Genomic DNA, 20,667 nt, shown 5'->3' with positions numbered 1-20,667 from the left:
CTCTTCAGATCTCGCAGGCGAACCTGCTGTGCAGCCCCAATGGAGCTACATTCTGAAACCATCAGATGGGCTAGGGTGCCTGCACTTTTCCTGCTGAGGGCATCGGCCACTACGTTGCCCTTACCTGGATGGTATAGGATGTCACAATCATAGTCCTTGAGGAGTTCCATCCACCTTCTCTGACGCATGTTGAGATCCTTCTGAGTGAAGATATGCTTCAAACTCTTATGATCGGTGTAGATCTGAAAAGTCTCTCCATACAAATAATGGCGCCAGGTTTTCAAGGCGTGTATGATTGCGGCAAGCTCCAAGTCATGGGTAGGATAGTTCTTCTCATGATTCTTTAGCTGTCTAGACCCATATGCTATAACCTTTCCATGCTGCATTAGAACACAACCCAGGCCCAGATAGGAGGCATCACTATAAACTGTGTACCCTCCTGATCCACTCGGTAGAGCCAGCACTGGTGCAGTAGTCAATCGCTTCTTCAACTCTGAAAAACTCCTTTCGCAGTTCTCGTTCCATTCAAACTTTGCATTCTTCTTTATGAGTCGGGTTAGAGGAGCTGCTAGACTAGAGAACCCTTCGACAAACCGGCGGTAATAACCTGCCATCCCTAGGAAACTGCGAATTTCCTTAACTGTTGTCAGCCTTTCCCAACCAAGTACCGCTTCAACCTTTTCGGGGTTCACCGACACCCCTTCCTTCGATATAACATGTCCTATGAAGGCGGTTTGTTCGAGCCAAAATCCACACTTGCTCAACTTCGCATACAACTTCTTTTCTCTGAGTACCTGTAGGACTTGGGCAAGATGATGAACATGTTCTTCCCTACTTTTTGAGTAGACTAAGATATCATCGATGAACACGATGACAAATTGATCCAAGAATTCTCTGAAGATCCTGTTCATTAGATCCATAAAGATGGCCGGGGCGTTGGTTAGCCCAAACGGCATAACCAGGAACTCATAGTGTCCGTACCTGGTTCGAAATGCCGTCTTGGGGATGTATTCTGCTCTCACTTTTACCTGATGGTAACCTGATCGTAGATCTATTTTAGAAAAGACCTGTGCACCCTGCAACTGATCGAAAAGGTCATCAATCCGGGGAAGAGGGTACTTGTTCTTAATTGTTACCTTGTTTATCCTTCTGTAATCAATGCACAGTCTCAACGTTCCATCCCCTTTCTTTGCAAAAGTAACCCCGGCACCCCATGGGGAAATGCTGTGTCTAATGAAGCCACTGTTTTGTAGCTCAGTGATCTGTTTCCTTAGTTCTTCCATCTCGATGCGGCTCATTCGGTAAGGAGCTACCGAGATGGGCTGGGTTTCTTGTTGTAAGTCTATGGTGAACTCGACCTCTCTGTCCCCTGGTAGACCGGGCAGTTCATCCGAAAATACGTCTGGAAAGTCTCGGACTACTGAAATCTCTTGGATACAAACTTCTTTCTTGGGTTTACCATGTACCACGTCTGGGTCTGCGTCGGCATCCTTCTGGGTAAGGTTGTAAACTCTGCCCTGGATTGGAGGCCTCCCTTGATTCTGGTTCCTAGGGCACTCCCTCGCATAGTGCTGGGCACTGCCGCATATGCGACAGGTGTTGTTGAGGCGGTAGCAGGGTCGGTCCCCATGATCCCTGCCGCAGTACTGGCAGATCTTCCCACGTGCTGCCCCCGTAGCCTGAGGAGGGGCCTGGACGGCGGGTCTGGGCCTCTTACTGGGTTGGACAGACATGGTAGGTGCTGGCCTGCGGAGCGGGGCTGAGGGTCGGGAACTTCCTGCTAGCTGAGGGCGGGTGTCGAAGCTCATTTCTATGATCTGCACCTTTGCCAGGACTGCCGAATATGTCTCGAGCTCCATCACCAGTAAGTGCTGTCTGATCTCCGGGCGGAGACCCCACTGGAATTTCCTGGCCTTTCGGCCCTCATCCAACAATGTCTCCGGGGCATGTCGGCCCAGCTCCAGGAACTTACGGGCATACTCCGACACTGTCATATTTCCCTGGACCAATTGAGCAAATTTCATTTCCTTTAGATGTTGGATGTGTTTAGGGAGGTACTCCGCATGGAAGGCCGCTAGGAACTGCTCTCAAGTAACTGGTGCAGGCAGGGTGGCCCGCTTGAGCTCCCACCAGCGTACTGCTTCCCCTACCAGCATGTAGGAGGAAATGGCAGCCATTTGCTCAGGAACTACTCCCAAGGTCTCGAAAGCTCTCTCAGTCTCTGCCAGCCAGTATTGGGCCTCTTCGAAAGAGGATCCCCCTGAAAAAGTAGAAGGGTTCAGTCTTCTGTACCTCTCTATGAAGCCGGGGTCGATCAAGGAAGGAGCAGGGTCCCGAGGTAGAGGGACTGGGGCCGGTTGAGGGTGAACTGGGGGACCCTGTGGTGGCACTTGCTGATGTGGTGGGGGCACTGGAATGTGTTGTGGCGGCACCTGTTGGTACTGTGGCTGTGGTACTGGGTCGTACCGCGGCTGTGGTGCCGGGTGGTACTGTGGGGGAACAGGCTCCTGCCGGGGTGGCTCGGGATCAGCCTGCTATAGCGGGGGCTCAACCTGCGCTAGCGGAGGAGGTCCCGGTAACTCCCTTCTCTCCTCTTGCCTTCGCTGGGCAGCTACGAGAGCCTCCACCATCTCGAATAGTCTATCTAAATCCTTCCGAAGTGAATTATCTGGGGCCACTCGGTTTAGTGGGGGCCTTCCTCTCCTCATTCCCGTGTACCTGCATTCACAAGGAATGATTGAGTAACGATATATCGGTGAATATTTCTCTAAGGCACTATTGTGTAAGGGATGGGTCCGAGGAAATGCGGTTCTGATACCAACTGTAACAGCCCCGGAAATTTAAAATGAAATGTATATTAAAAATATCAAATGCGGAAGCGAAGTCAAAATTTGAATAGCATCCTTTACACTAAAACCAAAAACGTGCTCACAAAATATAAAAGAACAAACTATCTAAAGGAGAAACTTGAAAGTAAAAGCTACGAATATGACTATGGAGTCTTTAGGCGTCCCCTTCGTCGTCCTCCTGCGGAACCGGCTCGGGAACGATGTCCTCTTGATCTGAAATGATTAAATAAGGAATGAGCTACACTAGCCCAGTAAAGACATCACGATATCTCACCGTCACGGAGGTAAATGTGGGTAGAAAACACAAAAAGACCAATGGAGCATAATTTACAACAAATCCTTTTATTAATAATAAAACCTTTACCATTCACTTACCTCGATAGAATCCATAAAACAATGTACGAAAGCAATAACATCATCATCATCATGAAATCATATATAAACTGTATAACATAATACGGACCACGTGGGCGATCCGCGTGCGCGCAATCGGACGGCTGAGATCCGTTCCCGCGCGCACGAACAACCTAAATCAAATGTGCGCACGGACGGTCCAGATTGCACGCGTGCGAACAGCCTAGCTTGAATCACACACAGACGGCCCAGATCACATCGCGATGGACGATCCAGATTCATTTCTAATTTAATCGCGATCAGACGATCCATATTAAATCGTAATGGACGACTCAGATTAAAAGGGGAAGGTTATAAATAATCTCATCCACACCCAACCCTAAATCCTAGCCGCCAGAGCACTCGCCGGATAAGACAGCCCAGCCACCAGAGGAACCGACTACCGCCGCCCCCCGCCGCACCGGAGCACTTTTCAGCCGCCAAACGAGGTAAAATTTCTCCCATTGGCTCGGATTTCAATGCTGAACCCCCCTGTGGCCAAATCGGAGCCAAACCACCGGCCAATTGGCCGAAAAATGAAGTTGAAGCCCAGCGCCACCGCCACAGGTTTTCTTGATTTTTGCCTCCGATAAGGCCCTTCCCGATTCCCGTTCAATGTAATTTTTACACCACTGTGATCACCGTCCTTTCCTCTACATGTTGACCGGAGTAAAACGTCAAATCGCGACTCGTGCCAGAGGAGCCCCTTCTCGAAAACTATGGATAAAGCCCGGGCAGCGACGCCGTAGGAAAAATTAAACATTACCTCCGATGAGCCCCTTTCCGATTCCCGTTTCGTGTAATTTTTTCACCATTGTATTCACCATTCTGTTTTCTATAGACTGACTCAAGAAAAATGCTCAATTGCGAATGTGAGCTAGTGGAGTTGCTGCATCGAAAAATTCTGTCGCCGGTGAGTTTTTGTTTATCAATTTTTTTGGGCCAACTGAGGCCTCTTAACGTATTTCTCGTAGGGATGAGTATAAAATATGCCAAAATTGGCCAAAACTAGCTAAAAACGGCCATCTGAGGCAAACTAGCACCGCGTGCGGGTGCTGTCGTGCTGAAAATTTGAAATTGGCTGGAAAAAGTTTTTAACACCGATTTTGGATTTTTTTGGGTATTTCTAGGTACTTAAAACATGTTTTAATCTCTGAAATAAAATTCAGAAAACCCGAGAACCGCTAGTAGGCATAACTGAAAGTTTAGTATTTTGGACACCGATTCGTGTAAGAATCTCTCACTTTATTCCTTGTTATGAAATTGAAGTCTAATTATAAATAATACGGTATTTTGTGAAATTTAAAAAACTTTAATAATTAATTACAGGTTACTAATAGAGGTAGAATTGGTTATTTATCATTATTTATCATGTTTTAACTGATTGATTGATTTTACAGTTTCAAATGCATAATAATACGTTGGAGTTGGTAAGATGATTCAGTTGTATTTCGTTTATGCATGTATTGCTTGTTTTATGTTATTTACAGTTAAATTGTGGAATTGAAAATTAAATATAAACGGAAAATTGCTTAATTAAGTGAACGAATGAATGAATGGTAGGCTTACTGGATATCCTGAGAGATAGTGGACGAACCGGGTACATAGAAAACCCTACCGTGAACGTTGCCTCATACCGGACGGGGTATCAAAGATTGGTATTTTGACGCTCATATCGGATAGGGTATGAGGATGACCCATTTCACCCTCATACTGAACGGGGTATTGAGGGATGATATTTTTGCCACTAATACCGGACGAAGTATTGAAGGATTATATTTTTAGTGTTTATACCGGATGGGATATGGGGACGATCCGTTTCACCCTTATATCGAACAGGGTATTGAGGGATGATATTTTTTACGCTTATAACGGATGGGGTATGAGGTCAGCCAGTTAGTTGATAATATTGAATAAGGGTTCATGTGTAGTAGAGACATCCCTATGGACCCCATGGATACTAGTAAGTAGATAAAAAGGAAAGTTGTTATCCTGCCTAATTGAAAATGAGATTATGATATTGTTTGTGTTATTGCTTCTATAGATCAATTTTAGAAATCTCGCTACGATAAGTATGTAATAAATGATTTTATTTATGATAAATGAAGTTACTTAAATTAAGAGCTCCATTAGTTATTTTTATGATTTTTATCAACTTTCATTCTGTATTGGTAAGTAGTGTGACATTCTTACTAGATTAGTATACCTCACTCTTTTATAACTATTTCAGATCAAGAGAACCAAAATCCAGATCTTAATCCACAAGAGGGTTGCGAATAGGATGCCTAGTTGTTTGCTTTCCATTTATTTCTTTGATTTTTCGTTTCTTCTTTTAGAATGGTCATTCTTTTAGTCCTATTGGGTATTCTAAATTATTGTGTAAGGAATGTAAACTCTAACTTTATTATTTCGCTTCCACATTCAATTTATAATTTATTTCATTTAAAGTTCCGTGTCACTATAAGTGCAAAAAACAAAACTATTAAAATAAAAAAAATAATGAAAATATAAAAAAAAAATTATCATATCTTAAAAATATAGTATTGATATATTCATTCTCAATTTTACCTACATGCATATAAGTAATTATATATACATTATACATATATAGATTAGAGTAGAAATGATTCGAATATTTGTTAATTATTAAATAATGTAAATATTCAATCTAATTATTTCAACTAAAAAAATTTAATTATCACAAAAATTTTAAAAATATAATATAATAAATTTATGAAAAATTATCTCAATTTAATTACTATAACTAAATTTTTCGTTACAATTATATTAATTAAAAATTTTGATTTTTATAAAATATATTTTTTTAAAAATATATAATAAATTCATTAAAATTTATCTTAATTTAATTATACAGAAAATAGTGAACTAATTACTTAAAATTTAATCTTTCATTTTAGTTGTCACCATCGTGATATTTTTAGTGATCCACTTAGAAAAACGTTATTGGATAAGAATTGAATATTTTTGTAAAAGTTCAAATCCCTATTAGGGATTCCGAACGTATAACTCAGCAATAGTCAAATGAACAATATTGAAATTTATAATTTAGCAGAAGCAAATAAAGTTTAGAGTTACATTTCTTCCACAGTTTACTTAAAATGCCCAATATGACTAACCTCTACTCGAAATTGACGAAACGGAAGAGACAATCTCTTAACTAGTTTCTTGTTATTTAAGATTCGGGTCTTAGTTGTCCTGATATGAAATGATTAATAATAAAGGGGTGAGCTATACTATCTCAGTAAGAATATCAACACCTTACTATTGATACAAAAATTTAAAGGGTTATAGAAAATATAAAATAATTGTAAAGATCCAAAGCTTAAGGATATGAAAATATTAGATTATATCAACTATAAGCAGAAGCAATTTATAATTTAGGGTTTACATTCCTTACACAGTAAATCAGAATGCCCAATAGGGTTACGAAAATATCCCTTTATAAAAATTCATAGTAACGGAACGAATAGTTAAAACAAAACGAAATAAAAATTCTACGGGGTTAACTTCTGCTGGGCAACTCTGATGGGGTCTGGGAGGTAACATTTATCTGCAACCCTCATACGGTTCAGGATCTAAATCTTGGTCTTCTTAATTTTGAAACGGTTAAATTAGAGAATGAGCTACACTAGCCTAATAAAAAATATCACACTTAACACTGATATGGAAAACTAATATTGATAAAAAATTATAAAATAACAAATGGAGTCATTTATCTTTCTTAAATAAATTTGTTTTATATAAAAATGTAAATTTCATACTTATCTTTATAAGTTTTTAAAATCGACTTACGAAAGTAATAACCCGAATCGTATTTTAATTCTTTATCTAAATGAACAATAACAATAAACTTACCATTTTATCTATTTACTAGTGTCCCTAGAAGTTCATAAGGATATCTTCCTACACGTGAACCCAATATTCAATTTATTAATCAATCGGTCGTCCCCATAACTCATTCAGTAATTGACACCAAATATACCATTGTCTCAATACTCCATTTGATATGAGAGTGAACTATACCCCCCAACTCCTTCCGGTATAGGACTTCTCAACCCCGTTAGATTAAGAAAATGTCAACAGTAGGATTTTCGTATATACCGGATCCATCCACCATTTTCTAGGGTACCTAGTAAACCTTACACATATAGATTCACATCATCAACCAATCATCAATCGTATACCAACATCTCATTTTATATTACAGATCAATAGAATGACATTTAAACAGACAATACAATTTATACTTTAACCATCAAGAAACGTAATTAGGGTATTTATTTCAAATAAGTTAATAGATAAAAATAATGGTTATGCAATCAATAAACAAGAAAGCAATTAACATTTACAATTTAAAGCGCACGGTGTAATAATAAGCAATTTAGGCAGTATAAGAAAATGAATAGTCAACACGCATAAGGTAGGGTAATTATATACTTACCGGTTCCGGCTCCATTGATGTAACCTGTAATTAATTTAAAGATTTTTTTTCTAATTTTCACAAAACACAATGTTATTGATTATTAAGCTTTAATTTACCATAACGGAGAAAATGATGAGAGATTCTTACATTGAACGTCCAAAATATCGTACTTTTTACTGCGTCTTCTGGTGATCCCAGATTTCTTGGTTTTTTCTGTGAAAATTCAAAATACCTATCACGTATTTAAAAATATCCCAAAAGGCCAAAATAGGTTTTTTAAAATTTTTTCGACCAATTTAGGGTTCCGGCACAGCGCTGTTGCCGTCGTGCTCTGATGTCAGCTCCGCCGCTCAGGGCACCTGTTCTTCTCAGCCTGGCCATTTTTAGCCAGTTTTAGCTGATTTTGGCTAGTTTTGCATGAAAACCTGCAAAAAATGAAGTTATGGTGCCTCTTTTGGTCGAAAAAAACAAAAACCAAAACCCTACTGGTGGAAGGGTCTCTGGGTGCAGTCAAGGTTCTCCTTCGACTAACCTGCACATAAAGGGATGAGGAACAAAATTATCAGAAAATGACGAGGAACGAGAAACATGAAGGAGGTTATCGAAGGGATTTTCGGGTTGCGGTTTGGCCAAGCTACGCTTGTGTTTTTCGGCTCACCCACTACCCTTTCTACTCTGATATGGGTGTGGCTAGGTTTAGAATCAAATTTCGAACGAGAAGGGAGAAAAAAAATTACCTTTTTGGCATTAGTGGTGACTCCGGTACGATGACGATGGTGGTCGGTTTCTTTTCGACCACCCTTTTTTTGTTTTATCCGGTGAGGACTGGTGCGACTAAGGTTAGGGTTTCCTAGAAAGCAAAGTTTAAATACCCTTCTCGAGTCGATCTGGGCCGTCCGTGCAGGGATACGTGACCTTCTCTCGTCCGTTGGATCTCTCTTTTTCTGAGAATGAATATGGACCTCATGATCGAATTGAATCTAACCGCTCGATTGCACCTGAAGAGGAAATGCACTGGGCCATTCATGTGTACAAAATACGATCTAGGCTGTCGGATCACCCAGGCATGCGGATCGCCCGCGTGGCTCTCACGTGGAGCCGGTGTTAGTGTGTCAGCCATGCGGTGCGTTCTGACTCGCTGTGCTGCTGACATGGCCGTCTCATGTGGCTGTATTTCTTCTTTTTGTGATTTTACCCAAGTTTTAAATTTTTCTTTCAAAAGCACCCTCCATATTCACAGTTTCATCTATTTTTTCAAAATTATTTTCAATTGCATCTCTAAATCTAATTTTCTCAAAAAATTTAATAAAATAAATAAAAATTAAATTAAATTATTTTAATGTATTATTTTATTAATGTAAAATCATTCCGGACTAAATTTCGGACCTGAGTGTCACAACAATTAATGGAGCTATTTCTTAATAGAACTCGAATGCTAGTGCATTCATTATTCGTTTAACTGAAAATATTTGTAGTTTCTTAACTCACCTGTAAATTCTTAAATGTTATTTATTAAAGTAAGAATCATAATAAAAATTTACAATACGTATTCTAAAGACATATAGTAATTGACCCTACGCTATTTTTCAAAATTGAATTCCTTATCATATTCATCTCTATTATTTTACCTTTCCTACGAGTGTCGCTGGGGGTTCATAGGAATTCTTACTATACGAGGACGCGAACATTTTCCCTATAATTAAATAGTCGTCCCCATACATTATCCGGTAATGAGCGCCATAATACACAACTGCCTCAATATCTCATCCGGTATGAGGGTGATTAAAATAATGCCCAACTCCATTCGATATAAGACTTCTTAGCCCTATACAATTGAAGGTAATGTTTACGGTAGGGTTCATCCTATGCACCAAGTCTGTACACTCTTTTCCAAGACACGTGGTAAGCCCTTTTTAATTCAACATCGTTGATTCATGCATATTGTTTTTTTTATTTACTACTAAGCTCTAAAAGGCACGTATATATGCATCCCAAGCAACGCATGAGTACGAAGTTCATATTTCAGAGTTCATGAGTGGAATAAATATGCATTATACTGACAGAAACATATCATGCACATAATAGAGCGACATGACAACATAAATTAAGAACTTTATCATGTTACCCATAGATTTAAAGCGAACAAATTAGAGTGAATAGAACAGTGAATAAATAAGTATAATAAACGACTAGAGAAATAATTAATACAATTAAAACTCAAAACAAGCATAAACTCACCGGTTATTAGCTCCATTAGTAACCTGTACTTAATTAATCAAAGGACTATCAATTATCTAAAATTTTCATTTATTATTAGTTTGGCTTCAGTTTGACCGTAATAGGAAAAAAGGGTGAGAGATTCTTATCCTAAGTCGGTGTCCAGAACACTGCCTTTTTCATTACAGTTCTCGATGATTTTCTATTCTTTAATTTCTTATATTTTTCTGTTAGGATAGAAACGTACGTCGAAATAACGTAAAAATACGTGAGAAATTGCCCAAAAATTGAAGCTTATTAGCAGTTTCGACCTTTCAATGAGGTGGCTTAGCCGAGCTCAACTGTTCCTTCCTCACGGGTTGTGATTATTTTTGGTTATTCTACATCGAAAATGTGTTAGGCGACTAAAAGACGGAGAAATAGAAAGAACAAGAAGAAAAATCATACTCACCGACTCGTTTTAGGTCTTTGGTGCGGTGGTGCCGACATCTTTTAGTGGTGGGCTTCTCCATCAGCCGTTCTTTTTGTTTTTCTTAGACGAGGTGTGTTCGGCTATGGTTAGGATTTCGGTCAGAATAGATGCTTAAATATCCCTTTCCTCAATCTGGACCATCCATCTGGGCCCGCGTGGATCATCTTCAGTCGTCTGATCGCGTTTATTAGGGAAACAAATATGGACTATTTGATCGAAGACACATAGGTTGTCCGATCGCGCTTATCCGGTAAATTAATCTGGACCGTTCATGCACGCAAGAGTGAACACGGGTTATTGGATCGTCCTGGCACGGGGATCGCTCGTATGGAGCTCGTGCCAGCGTGTCCTCCACGTGACGCGTTTTGACTAGCTGTGCTGCTGATGTGGCCGTCCTATGTGATTCACACTTTTTTTTACAATTTGACCTCTATTTTTAAACTTTTCTTTCGAATACACCCCTATTTATTTACAGTTACGCCATTTTTTCTAAAATTATTTTCAAATTTGTTCAAAATTCATATATCTTAAAAAAAAAAAAAAACTAAACTTAAACCCTACCATGATATTACTATTTTAAAGATTAAATTACATTAATTCAAATCTAAATCTCATATTTGGAATGCTATAATTTTAAATAAAATAAGATAATATTTTAAATAAAACAAAATTGAATATTTTTTGTATCTACAATTAATTTTCTTTATGTATGTATCTATAGTTATTTTATAAGTAAAGAATCATTTAAATTTGGTTTTGAAAAAATAAAATGTTGTTTTGCGTGCATCCACATCACAAATCTTACTCAAGTTTGGCAGTCTGCCGCAGTGCCATGTGATTTTCATTTGTCTGTTTATTCTCTTATATATATATATATATATGCTACAATATTAAACTGCTAATTGTAATATTTAAAATATTTAAAATTGTCCCATGTACTTTTCCAACTTTGTTTTTTTTTCTTGGAGCTTTAAAGATTTTTCTCATTTAATACTTATATATTAATGTATATTAACACTGTTAGTAGAAACATCATATGAATTCAATTTAAACACATATTATAATTTTATTATTTGTACTTGAGCACAATTTGACACGTAAATAATTTGATTTTTAATAAAAATTAAAAATATAAAAACTACTTTTGCAGACACTAGTTTTAATTTACTACTTCCAATATTAGTACCTATTAAAAAAAAGGGATTAAATTAAAATGTTTAAAAATATTAAGACTAAAATTATATAAAATAAAGAGTAATTTAAATATTCTAAAATAGCACATAAAATAATCTAGTATTTTTACTTATAATAATTCTCACAAAATTGATTGATTGATTTATTTTTCAACTTATATACGTTTGCACGATATGTTATTGGAGCTAATTAATTTGTTACTAGTGGATCACATGACACGTACTTTTGGATCATGTCACTTGACAAATAAAAAATAATAAAACATAGCTAATTTGTTTATATTTTTTAAATAAAAAAATATTACATCTAATTTTTAATCTATTATAATTATTTAAATTAATAAAAATTAACCGTAATAAAATATTTATTTATTTTAAAAATATAATAAATTAAATTTTTATATAATTAATTTAATTAAAACGATATAATGTTGTAACACCCCGTTTTTTTTTCTTAACAGTGTACGATAAAGCACCCATACAACACAATACCGAAATCCATATTATTCCAACCATGCACAAGAGAAATTTATCCACCTTCCATGTTCCAAATCAATTGTACATACATCTCCACCTCTACAACACATAGTAATACAATATCAAACATTCCTAGATATTCAATATCCAGACTAAACCATCCTTTCAAACTACTTTAAATCACAAACAAAACTTGTGCCCTATGGCACTACCGACGGGGCTCCGTTACCAGCCGCTCGGATCCCAATTCCGTCCTTACTCCACCTGTGAATGATGAGAAGTGAGTTCACATAACTCAATACGATAAAAATCAAGTTGTAAGTGTAATATGCAGTGACAAGAATTTCCAGAAATGTCTATATGCATTTATCCTACCCAACCCCAAACAACTCATAACCCTCTCCCTACACTAATTATCAAGGTCCCATTCCAAGGCAATAGCACGGCCAAACAACCCCCCCCACCCAACAATCATCCACTAACTCTCGTCACCAACATCGGCGACTCATACACTCTTCCCCCATCTCCCGACCTCACGAGGCCACACACACACACACCCAACCACCTTCATTCCACGTCACCAATATCGGCGACTCACACCTATATCTCCACCTCTCGACCTAATAGGCCACGCACACACCCACACACCATTATTCCGCGTCACCAACATCGGCGACTCACACTCACTCCTCCACCTCTCGACCTAAAGAGGCCACACACACACACAAATACCATCATCTCGCGTCACCAACATCGGCGACTCATACTCACTCCTCCACCTCTCGACCTAAAGAGGCCACACACACACACAAATACCATCGTCTCGCGTCACCAACATCGGCGACTCATACTCACTCCTCCACCTCTCGACCTAAAGAGGCCACACACACACACAAATACCATCCTCTCGCGTCACCAACATCGGCGACTCATACTCACTCCTCCATCTCTCGACCTCGTTGGGCCACGCACACACACAAACATTTCCACCTCCCGTCACCACCATCCGTGACTCATGCACCCTTCTACCCCTCTCGGCCTTGCTAGGCCACACTCACATACATATCCCCTCCCTGCTCCACCAACATCGGCAACTCAACCCGCCCCTACCAACGGCCTCCAAATCTCCCCTTATACCATGCTAGTCCCAAGCATTCTAACTTACTAACTCCTACTGACCACATTACTCCTCTTCTCCCATCCAATCCCCCTCAAATCCTGCTTCCTAGTCCCCTCTGCCGTACCTTCCAGCTCCCTTCCCTCTCCCACTGCCCCCTACCCACTACCTCCCCCATCCTCCTGCCTCCTCCCGGTTCCTATACACTTTTGCCTACCTAGGGCGATTAACCTCTCAGCTTGCACCGTTTCACGCCACATACACGCCCTCACCACCGTGCATTTCGGGGAAACACATCACCGCCTATTAACGGCTCCCTCCACATCCCCACCCACGCACACACCACACACACACCTCTTCTGTCCTCTCGAGTTTTTATCCCACCCGCGCTCCCTAGATTGTTCTCTCACATCCTCCTCACTCTGTTCTACCCGTACCACCCCCATCCTTCCCCACGGCCCCCCCCACACGCCTCCAACACCGCCATACTTTCCCTTCCTTCCCCGATCACCTCCGTGAGCGCGCGGGACAACCCCACGCTTACGGCCTACCTTCACTGCTCCACTCCGTCGCGCCATTGCCGACGCCGCAACCTGCAACCAAATTTCTCTACACACACACACCACACCAAACAACTCAAATTTTCACCGTACCTCCCGTTTCCATCCTCCTTCTTCCTGCCGGTCGCGTCGTCCGTCCACGGCCTCCTTCCCTCTCCCTTCTCGCTCCCCTCCGCCCCGACTCTCTCCTCTCTCCTTCTGGAACTTTCCTCTTCTTCTTCGTCTCCGCTGTCCTCCTTCCCTCCTTTTCTCTTTTTCTCTTTTTCCTTTTCTTTCTTTTTTTTTTCTTTTCTCCTTTCTTTCTCCTTCTCCCTTTTCCGACCTCCTTTTATACTCTGCCAGCCTACCCCAAAACGACATCGTTTTCCTACATCCCAAAACGACGTCGTTTTTCTTTCTTTCAAAACGACGTCGTTTTTCCACTCTCTAAAACGACGTCGTTTTTATTATTATTATTATTATTATTATTATTTTTCTTTCTATTCTTTCTACTTTCTAGTCCTTACAAATATTGTTTGTATTAAAATGAAATTTAAGTATTTGTTTTTTTTTTCTTTTGGTATTTAGTTTTCGATGGTAAAATTAAACTATATGTATATACATTTCTAACAATAGTATATTTGTTTAGAGTTAAGATGAAATCTACTTTATCTTATAATATTCTTTATACTGTATATGTTTTTTATTATAATATTTTTTCTTTAAAAATCTGTTTCATATGTACATATATATGTAAATTTGGTTCCATTTCAGTTTTGTATTTTAGTTTGTTGGAGCATGAGAGATGCATGCATGTAAGATGAAATCATTTGTATCTATCATCTCCACGATCATAAAATCCAAGTGAGCATGCCACGTGGCAAGCGCCCAGATGATCAAATCATCATCCAAGGAACAGCAACGGCAGGCATTTGTCACGGCAGCAGCTGTTGAAACGGTCAACATAAAATTCCTAACAAGTCCTTCGCCTTTACAAGATATTACATATGTCTAAGTTGTAATTTTAAAAATTTATTTATAATAATATAAAAATAATATCAATAAATTATTATAAAAAATTAGGATGAAGGAAGGATGGGGACGGAAATATTAGTTATTAAAAATTTGAATTGACTATTTATTGTTTAATTATTTAAAATATTAGTATTTATAATTGATACGGAAAAAAATTATAACTTAATATTATTAATTACTTAATAAAAATGTAAAATAATTTCATAAAATATTTTATATAACAGTCTCATAAATTTAAAAGTAAATGTATATAAAGAATATGAGTGCGGAAGCGAAATAAAAAGTTTTGATTAATATTCCTTATATAATAACTTAAACGTACTAACAATATCAAAAAATAAATTCTTTAAAAAAAATATTATAAATGAAAGATTATAAGGAAACTAATAAACATCTAGGCGTCTACTCGTCGTTTTCTTGTGGATCGGACTCGGAAACCAGATCCTTCTGATTTGAAATGGTTAAGTAAGTAATGAGCTACACTAACTCAGTAAAAACATAACACTATATCATTATCACAGAAGTAAATGTTGGTAGAAAACTAAAAATAACCAATGGAGCACAAATTTTGAATAAATTCATTTATCAATAATCAAACCATTTACCGTCCACTTACCTCAGTGAGATTTATAAAAACGATCCATAGAAACAATAACATCATAGATATCATGAATTCACATATAATTTGTAACATAGCACATGTCATACTTTTATTTTTCAGTCATCAACAATAGTTATCCACTTTTTATCAGCCTACTAGTATCAATGGGGATTCATAGGGGTCCTCACTATACGTGAACCATTCTTCTAACGAACTTAATTTTTAGGGTTGTCCCCATACCCCGTCCGGTATGGGCGCCAAACAATAAATCTCAATACCTCGTCCAGTATGAGAGTGAAGCGGGCCATCCCTATACTCCGTCCGGTATGAGACAACATTCCCGGTAGGGTTCCCTATGGACCCAGTCCGTCCACCATCTCCAAAGATATCTAGTGAGGCTGTCAACTTATTCATCTATCAATTCACACTCATTTCCTATTATTTCTTAGTTTTCCGTTTCCCACATAAACATGAATACTAGAGCAATTAACGAGCGTCCAACAAGGCAAACATATCATTATATTCACAAAATCATACCAAAATGAAGTAAGCAGTGATTCATGCATTCAAAACCATAGAATAAAATAAACCAGATACCATTTGATTAATAAACCAGATACCATTTGATTAATATCGTTTGACGGCTGAAAATTGCTCAAGTGCGGCGGCGGGTGGCGGCGGTCGGCTCCCTGGCAGCTGGGCTATCTTATCCGGCGAGGGGCTCTGGCGGCTAGGGTTAGAGTTTGGGTGCGGATGAGATTATTTATAACCATCCGCTTTTAATCTGAGCCGTCCATCGCGATTCAATCTGGACCATCCAATCGCGATTAAATAAGAAATAAATTTGAGCCGTTCATCGCGATACAATCTGGGCCTTCCGTGCGCGCGGGAATGAATCTCAGCCATTCGATCGCGCGCGCGCGGATCGCCCACGTGGCTCCCTTTTGCGTGGCCTCCCGTGTCAACGTCTCTGTCACACGGTGTGTCCTGGTTGGCCGGAGCTGCTGACCAGGCTGCTGACGTGGCGCAAGTTTTCTAAATTATGTTTTGACCTTCGATTTTTAGTTTTCTTTTCAAAAATACCTCCAGAACCCAAATTTTTACCCATTTTTTTTCAAAATTATTTTCAATTAAATCTCTAAATAAATTTACCCATTTTTATTATTATTATTTCTATTTAAATAAATTAAAATAATTAAAATCCTTTATTATTACATAATAAATCATTATATTCATATAATAATTACAAAAATTAAAATAAAATAATAATAATAAAGAAAATGATTGGGGTGTTACATTTTAATTACCCTAATTTATTTTCTTTTAAAAGTTTAAATTAAAAATTTAAAAATATATGTTTAATTTATCAATCATATGTTTTGAAAATTAAGAGGTAAAAAATGCATATTTAATAATTTTATAAATATTAAGTTCCCTAAAAAATTTATCAATTATCACGTGGAATTTTGGGCCTTTAAAAATATAAATTTATATAAAAAAAAGAGAAAATAAAATACGGCCGACGAGTTGACGACGATCCATTGCTGACCTGCGAAGAGAAACACCTCATCATTATTATCTTCTTTCTCTCTGTTTTTCTTTTTTATTTTAAATTTAAATTCCAAAAGCTCCTCATTAGAGCAGAGAGACTGTAATGATCGTCTCCAAAATATCAATTGTTTCAATTTAAATTCTTCCTTTTCTATTTGTTCTCTCAAAATTCTTTTTGATAATCAGAAGCAAAATCCATAAACTCGAAGCAATTAAGCAAAGAACAGATAATCATCGGTTGTTTTATCTTTTTCTCACTGGGTATAACACAGAATAATCGCGATGGGTCTGCGAGAGAAGTTAGGAGCTTTCATCACCAATAGATGGCTGGTTTTTGTGGCGGCAATGTGGATACAGTCCGTCGCCGGTGTTGGTTACTTGTTCGGCAGCATATCGCCGGTGATTAAGAGTTCATTGAACTATAATCAGAAACAGGTTGCCAGGCTCGGTGTTGCTAAGGATCTCGGAGACAGTGTCGGGTTTTTGGCTGGGAGCTTATGCGAGGTTTTGCCTCTATGGGGTGCTTTGCTTGTCGGAGCTTTTCAGAATTTTGTTGGATATGGTTGGGTTTGGCTGGTCGTAACTGGTCGAGCTCCGGTTTTGCCTTTGTGGGCAGTAAGTATCATTATCCGAGATTGCTTTTGGTTTTTACTAATTGCCTTTTGATCTTTCATTCTCTCGTTTCAATTTTGTTTTCTGTTTGTGGTTTTGAATTTAATTTCCTTCAATGACTGGAGTTATTTTGAGGATTTGGGTGGTTGAATTTTCCTTCTATGTTTTGATCTCTTTGGTTTTTAGAGATTAAATCTCATTTTAATGGTGGTTGGTTTGATTTTTTTAATTGATAATTGATTTCATCTTCAACCCTCTTTTAGTTTTCCTCTGTATTGTTGAATTTGAATTTTATTTCCAAAAAAAAAAAAGGTTGAATTGAATTTAAATTTTCCCTTAATGGTTGGAGTTAATTGAGGATTTGGGTGGTTGAATTTTCCTGAAGTGTTTTAATCTCTTTGGGTTTAAAGCTTAAATCTCATCTTAATGGTGGTTGGATTGAATTTTTTAATAGATAATTGATTTCATCTTCAACCCTCTTTTAGTTTTCATCTCTGTATTTGAATTTTTCTTCCTCTTTTTCTTCGTTCACGTTCTCTTTTTTAATCTTTTTCTGAAAAAAATTAGGTGGGAAGATCTGAGTTTGGCTCTGAATTTAGGTTGTTCTTATTAAAAGTTTGTTTTTTTCCATTTCAGCCACGTTTCTTTTGTGAATCTACTTTGTGAATATTGGAAACTCTCCTCATTTAATGCCTTGACAGAAATGGGTTTCTTTTCCCATGTCAGGATTGTCGTGGATTCTATTTTCAATGCATTAAGTTGATCTATCAGACTTTTAAAAGCTTTTATGTTGTTTATGTGGTAGATTGTTGTTCTTGAACTACTTGAATGGGCCTTAACAGGATCTGGAGTGAGGTTGGATTTGGATTTTACTATTTAAATTATGCATTTTCTGTACTAATTGTCTGAATTATCAAATTTTGATTCATACTTTCCGGGGAAATTTCCTCATGGTGATCAAGTTTGGAGTTGTTGATGTTTTAATGTCTGAAGATGAAGAATGGTATGTGTGATTCTCATTTATTTAGTCAGAACCGAATCAGTAACGTCAGTTGGAGATTTGTCTGGTAGAATGGATAAGGTGGTAGTTGAATTTTTATAAGGTATATCCAGATTGGGGAATTTGATTAAAGAAAAAATGAATAGGTTTATAGGTTTCTTTATCTTTCAGATGTATTTAGTTAGTTTTGGATCGTTTACTGTTTAATTGATATGACGGAAAATTTTATCCATTATGCAATCTTGAAATGGTTAAATTATTAACTCGTATCAGTATGCAGATGTGCATTCTTATATTTGTGGGAAATAATGGTGAAACCTACTTCAATACTGCTGCTTTAGTTTCTTGCGTTCAAAACTTTCCGAAAAGCCGAGGTCCTGTTGTGGGAATATTGAAGGGCTTTGCTGGGCTAGGAGGGGCAATTTTGACTCAGATATATGCCATGATCCATTCCCCTGATCATGCATCTCTTATATTCATGGTTGCAGTTGGGCCAACAATGGTAGTTATTGGTCTAATGTTCATTATAAGACCAGTTGGAGGTCACAGACAAATCCGGCCTTCAGACGGAACAAGCTTTACTTTTGTTTATAGCGTGTGCCTTCTGTTGGCTGCTTACCTGATGGGGGTTATGCTTGTCGAAGATCTAGTTGAGTTGAGCCACAAAGTGATCATAATTTTCACAGTTATTTTATTCATCCTCCTAATAATTCCCATTGTGATTCCTCTCTCGTTGAGTTTTTTCTTGGACCCAATAGATGCATCAGAAGAACCTCTTCTGCCCAAGGAACAAAAAGAAGAAGCAGGCAAGTCAGAACCAGATGGCCATGAGGTGATATTAAGTGAGCTCGAGGACGAGAAACCTAAGGAAGTAGACTTGCTTCCAGCATCAGAGAGGCAGAAACGAATTGCTCAGTTGCAAGCAAAACTATTCCAAGCAGCTGCAGAAGGTGCAGTGAGGGTCAAGAGGAGACGAGGTCCACATAGAGGGGAAGATTTTACATTGATGCAGGCTTTGATCAAGGCTGATTTTTGGCTTATCTTTGTTTCACTTCTATTGGGTTCCGGATCTGGGTTAACAGTGATTGATAATCTAGGTCAGATGAGCCAGTCTCTAGGGTATGATAATACACATGTATTTGTATCCATGTTTAGCATTTGGAACTTCCTCGGCCGAATTGGTGGAGGGTACTTCTCGGAGATCATAATAAGGTAAACCTGATCTTGTATGTTCTCGATGCTGATTAAATCCTCTATTTTGATTTTTGATAAACTTTTCTTATATGTTTCTTTTTATATCAGAGACTATGCTTATCCAAGGCCAATTGCAATGGCTGTTGCCCAATTCATTATGGCTATTGGACATATCTTCTATGCTTTCGGATGGCCTGGAGCAATGTACATTGGCACTCTAATGATTGGGCTCGGCTATGGTGCTCACTGGGCAATTGTGCCAGCTACTGCTTCCGAGTTATTTGGCCTGAAAAAATTCGGAGCTTTATACAATTTTCTCACACTGGCAAACCCTGCAGGCTCCCTTGTCTTCTCAGGTCTGATCGCAAGTAGTATATATGACCGAGAAGCTGAGAAGCAAGATCACCATCGCCACCATGTCTTCCACTACTCAGGCTCAATCTTCTCATCCCCGCCTGCTCTGGATGAACCGCCTAAGTGTGAAGGAGCAGTATGTTTCTTCTTAACTTCGATCATTATGTCCGGATTTTGCATTATTGCCCTTGTCTTAAGCTTGATCCTTGTACATCGCACTAAGATTGTCTACTCCAACTTGTATGGAAAACCACGCAGTTGATGGCTGAAAATCGAGTTTTCGTTCATTCTATGAATATGCCATCTCACCCATTTTTATGGTGGTGTATACGTAAAATCGAACTACTATGATGTGTCTTATGGTCTCAGATTCGTCATTATATGTATTTGTAAGGAGGATGGGGATGAGTATATGTTACAATTTATTTTTCAAGAAACCACAAAGCCTGTCTTGTTTGTTCTTTACTTGCCATTGTTGGTTAGGTACTAGTTATGGAAGATTCTGCTTTTAATTGTTCAATTGATGTATATTCTCAACATTTTCCTCGGACAATCAATCAGGGTGATTTTTTTAGAAGATTACTGTAAATTCTTCTTTGTGTTCTTCTCTTCTAAACTC

General features: G+C 38.2%; 1 protein-coding gene and 1 long non-coding RNA gene across 2 annotated transcripts; one reads left to right on the top strand and one right to left on the bottom strand.

The window, feature by feature from the left end:
- Positions 1 to 12,047: 12,047 nt before the first annotated feature.
- LOC110807441 (uncharacterized) lies at positions 12,048 to 14,197 on the bottom strand. The gene is made up of 2 exons (XR_002538478.2): positions 13,816 to 14,197; positions 12,048 to 12,309 (listed from the first exon to the last, which is right to left on the bottom strand). It is a non-coding gene; the product is annotated as an uncharacterized LOC110807441 (long non-coding RNA).
- Positions 14,198 to 16,895: 2,698 nt separating this feature from the next.
- LOC110807427 (Major facilitator superfamily protein) lies at positions 16,896 to 20,513 on the top strand. Its single transcript, XM_022032551.2, has 3 exons — positions 16,896 to 17,503; positions 18,781 to 19,712; positions 19,803 to 20,513. Exons 1-3 carry the CDS (start codon positions 17,171 to 17,173, stop codon positions 20,308 to 20,310), a joined length of 1,773 nt encoding a protein of 590 aa, XP_021888243.2. The 5' UTR covers positions 16,896 to 17,170; the 3' UTR covers positions 20,311 to 20,513.
- Positions 20,514 to 20,667: the final 154 nt, after the last annotated feature.

Source organism: Carica papaya, chromosome 1, assembly GCF_054855325.1.
Source record: "Carica papaya isolate Zhongbai chromosome 1, ASM5485532v1, whole genome shotgun sequence".
Lineage (NCBI taxonomy): Eukaryota > Viridiplantae > Streptophyta > Magnoliopsida > Brassicales > Caricaceae > Carica > Carica papaya.
This window is presented reverse-complemented; position numbering and strand designations above follow the sequence as displayed.

What these genes read in the sequence shown, in the direction of transcription:
- LOC110807427 (XM_022032551.2), top strand. Translation starts at nt 17,171, where the DNA reads ATGGGTCTGCGAGAGAAGTTAGGAGCTTTCATCACCAATAGATGGCTG. An exon ending in CGGTTTTGCCTTTGTGGGCA is followed by an intron (nt 17,504 to 18,780) that starts GTAAGTATCATT and finishes ATCAGTATGCAG; the next exon opens with ATGTGCATTCTTATATTTGT. An exon ending in TTCTCGGAGATCATAATAAG is followed by an intron (nt 19,713 to 19,802) that starts GTAAACCTGATC and finishes TTTTTATATCAG; the next exon opens with AGACTATGCTTATCCAAGGC.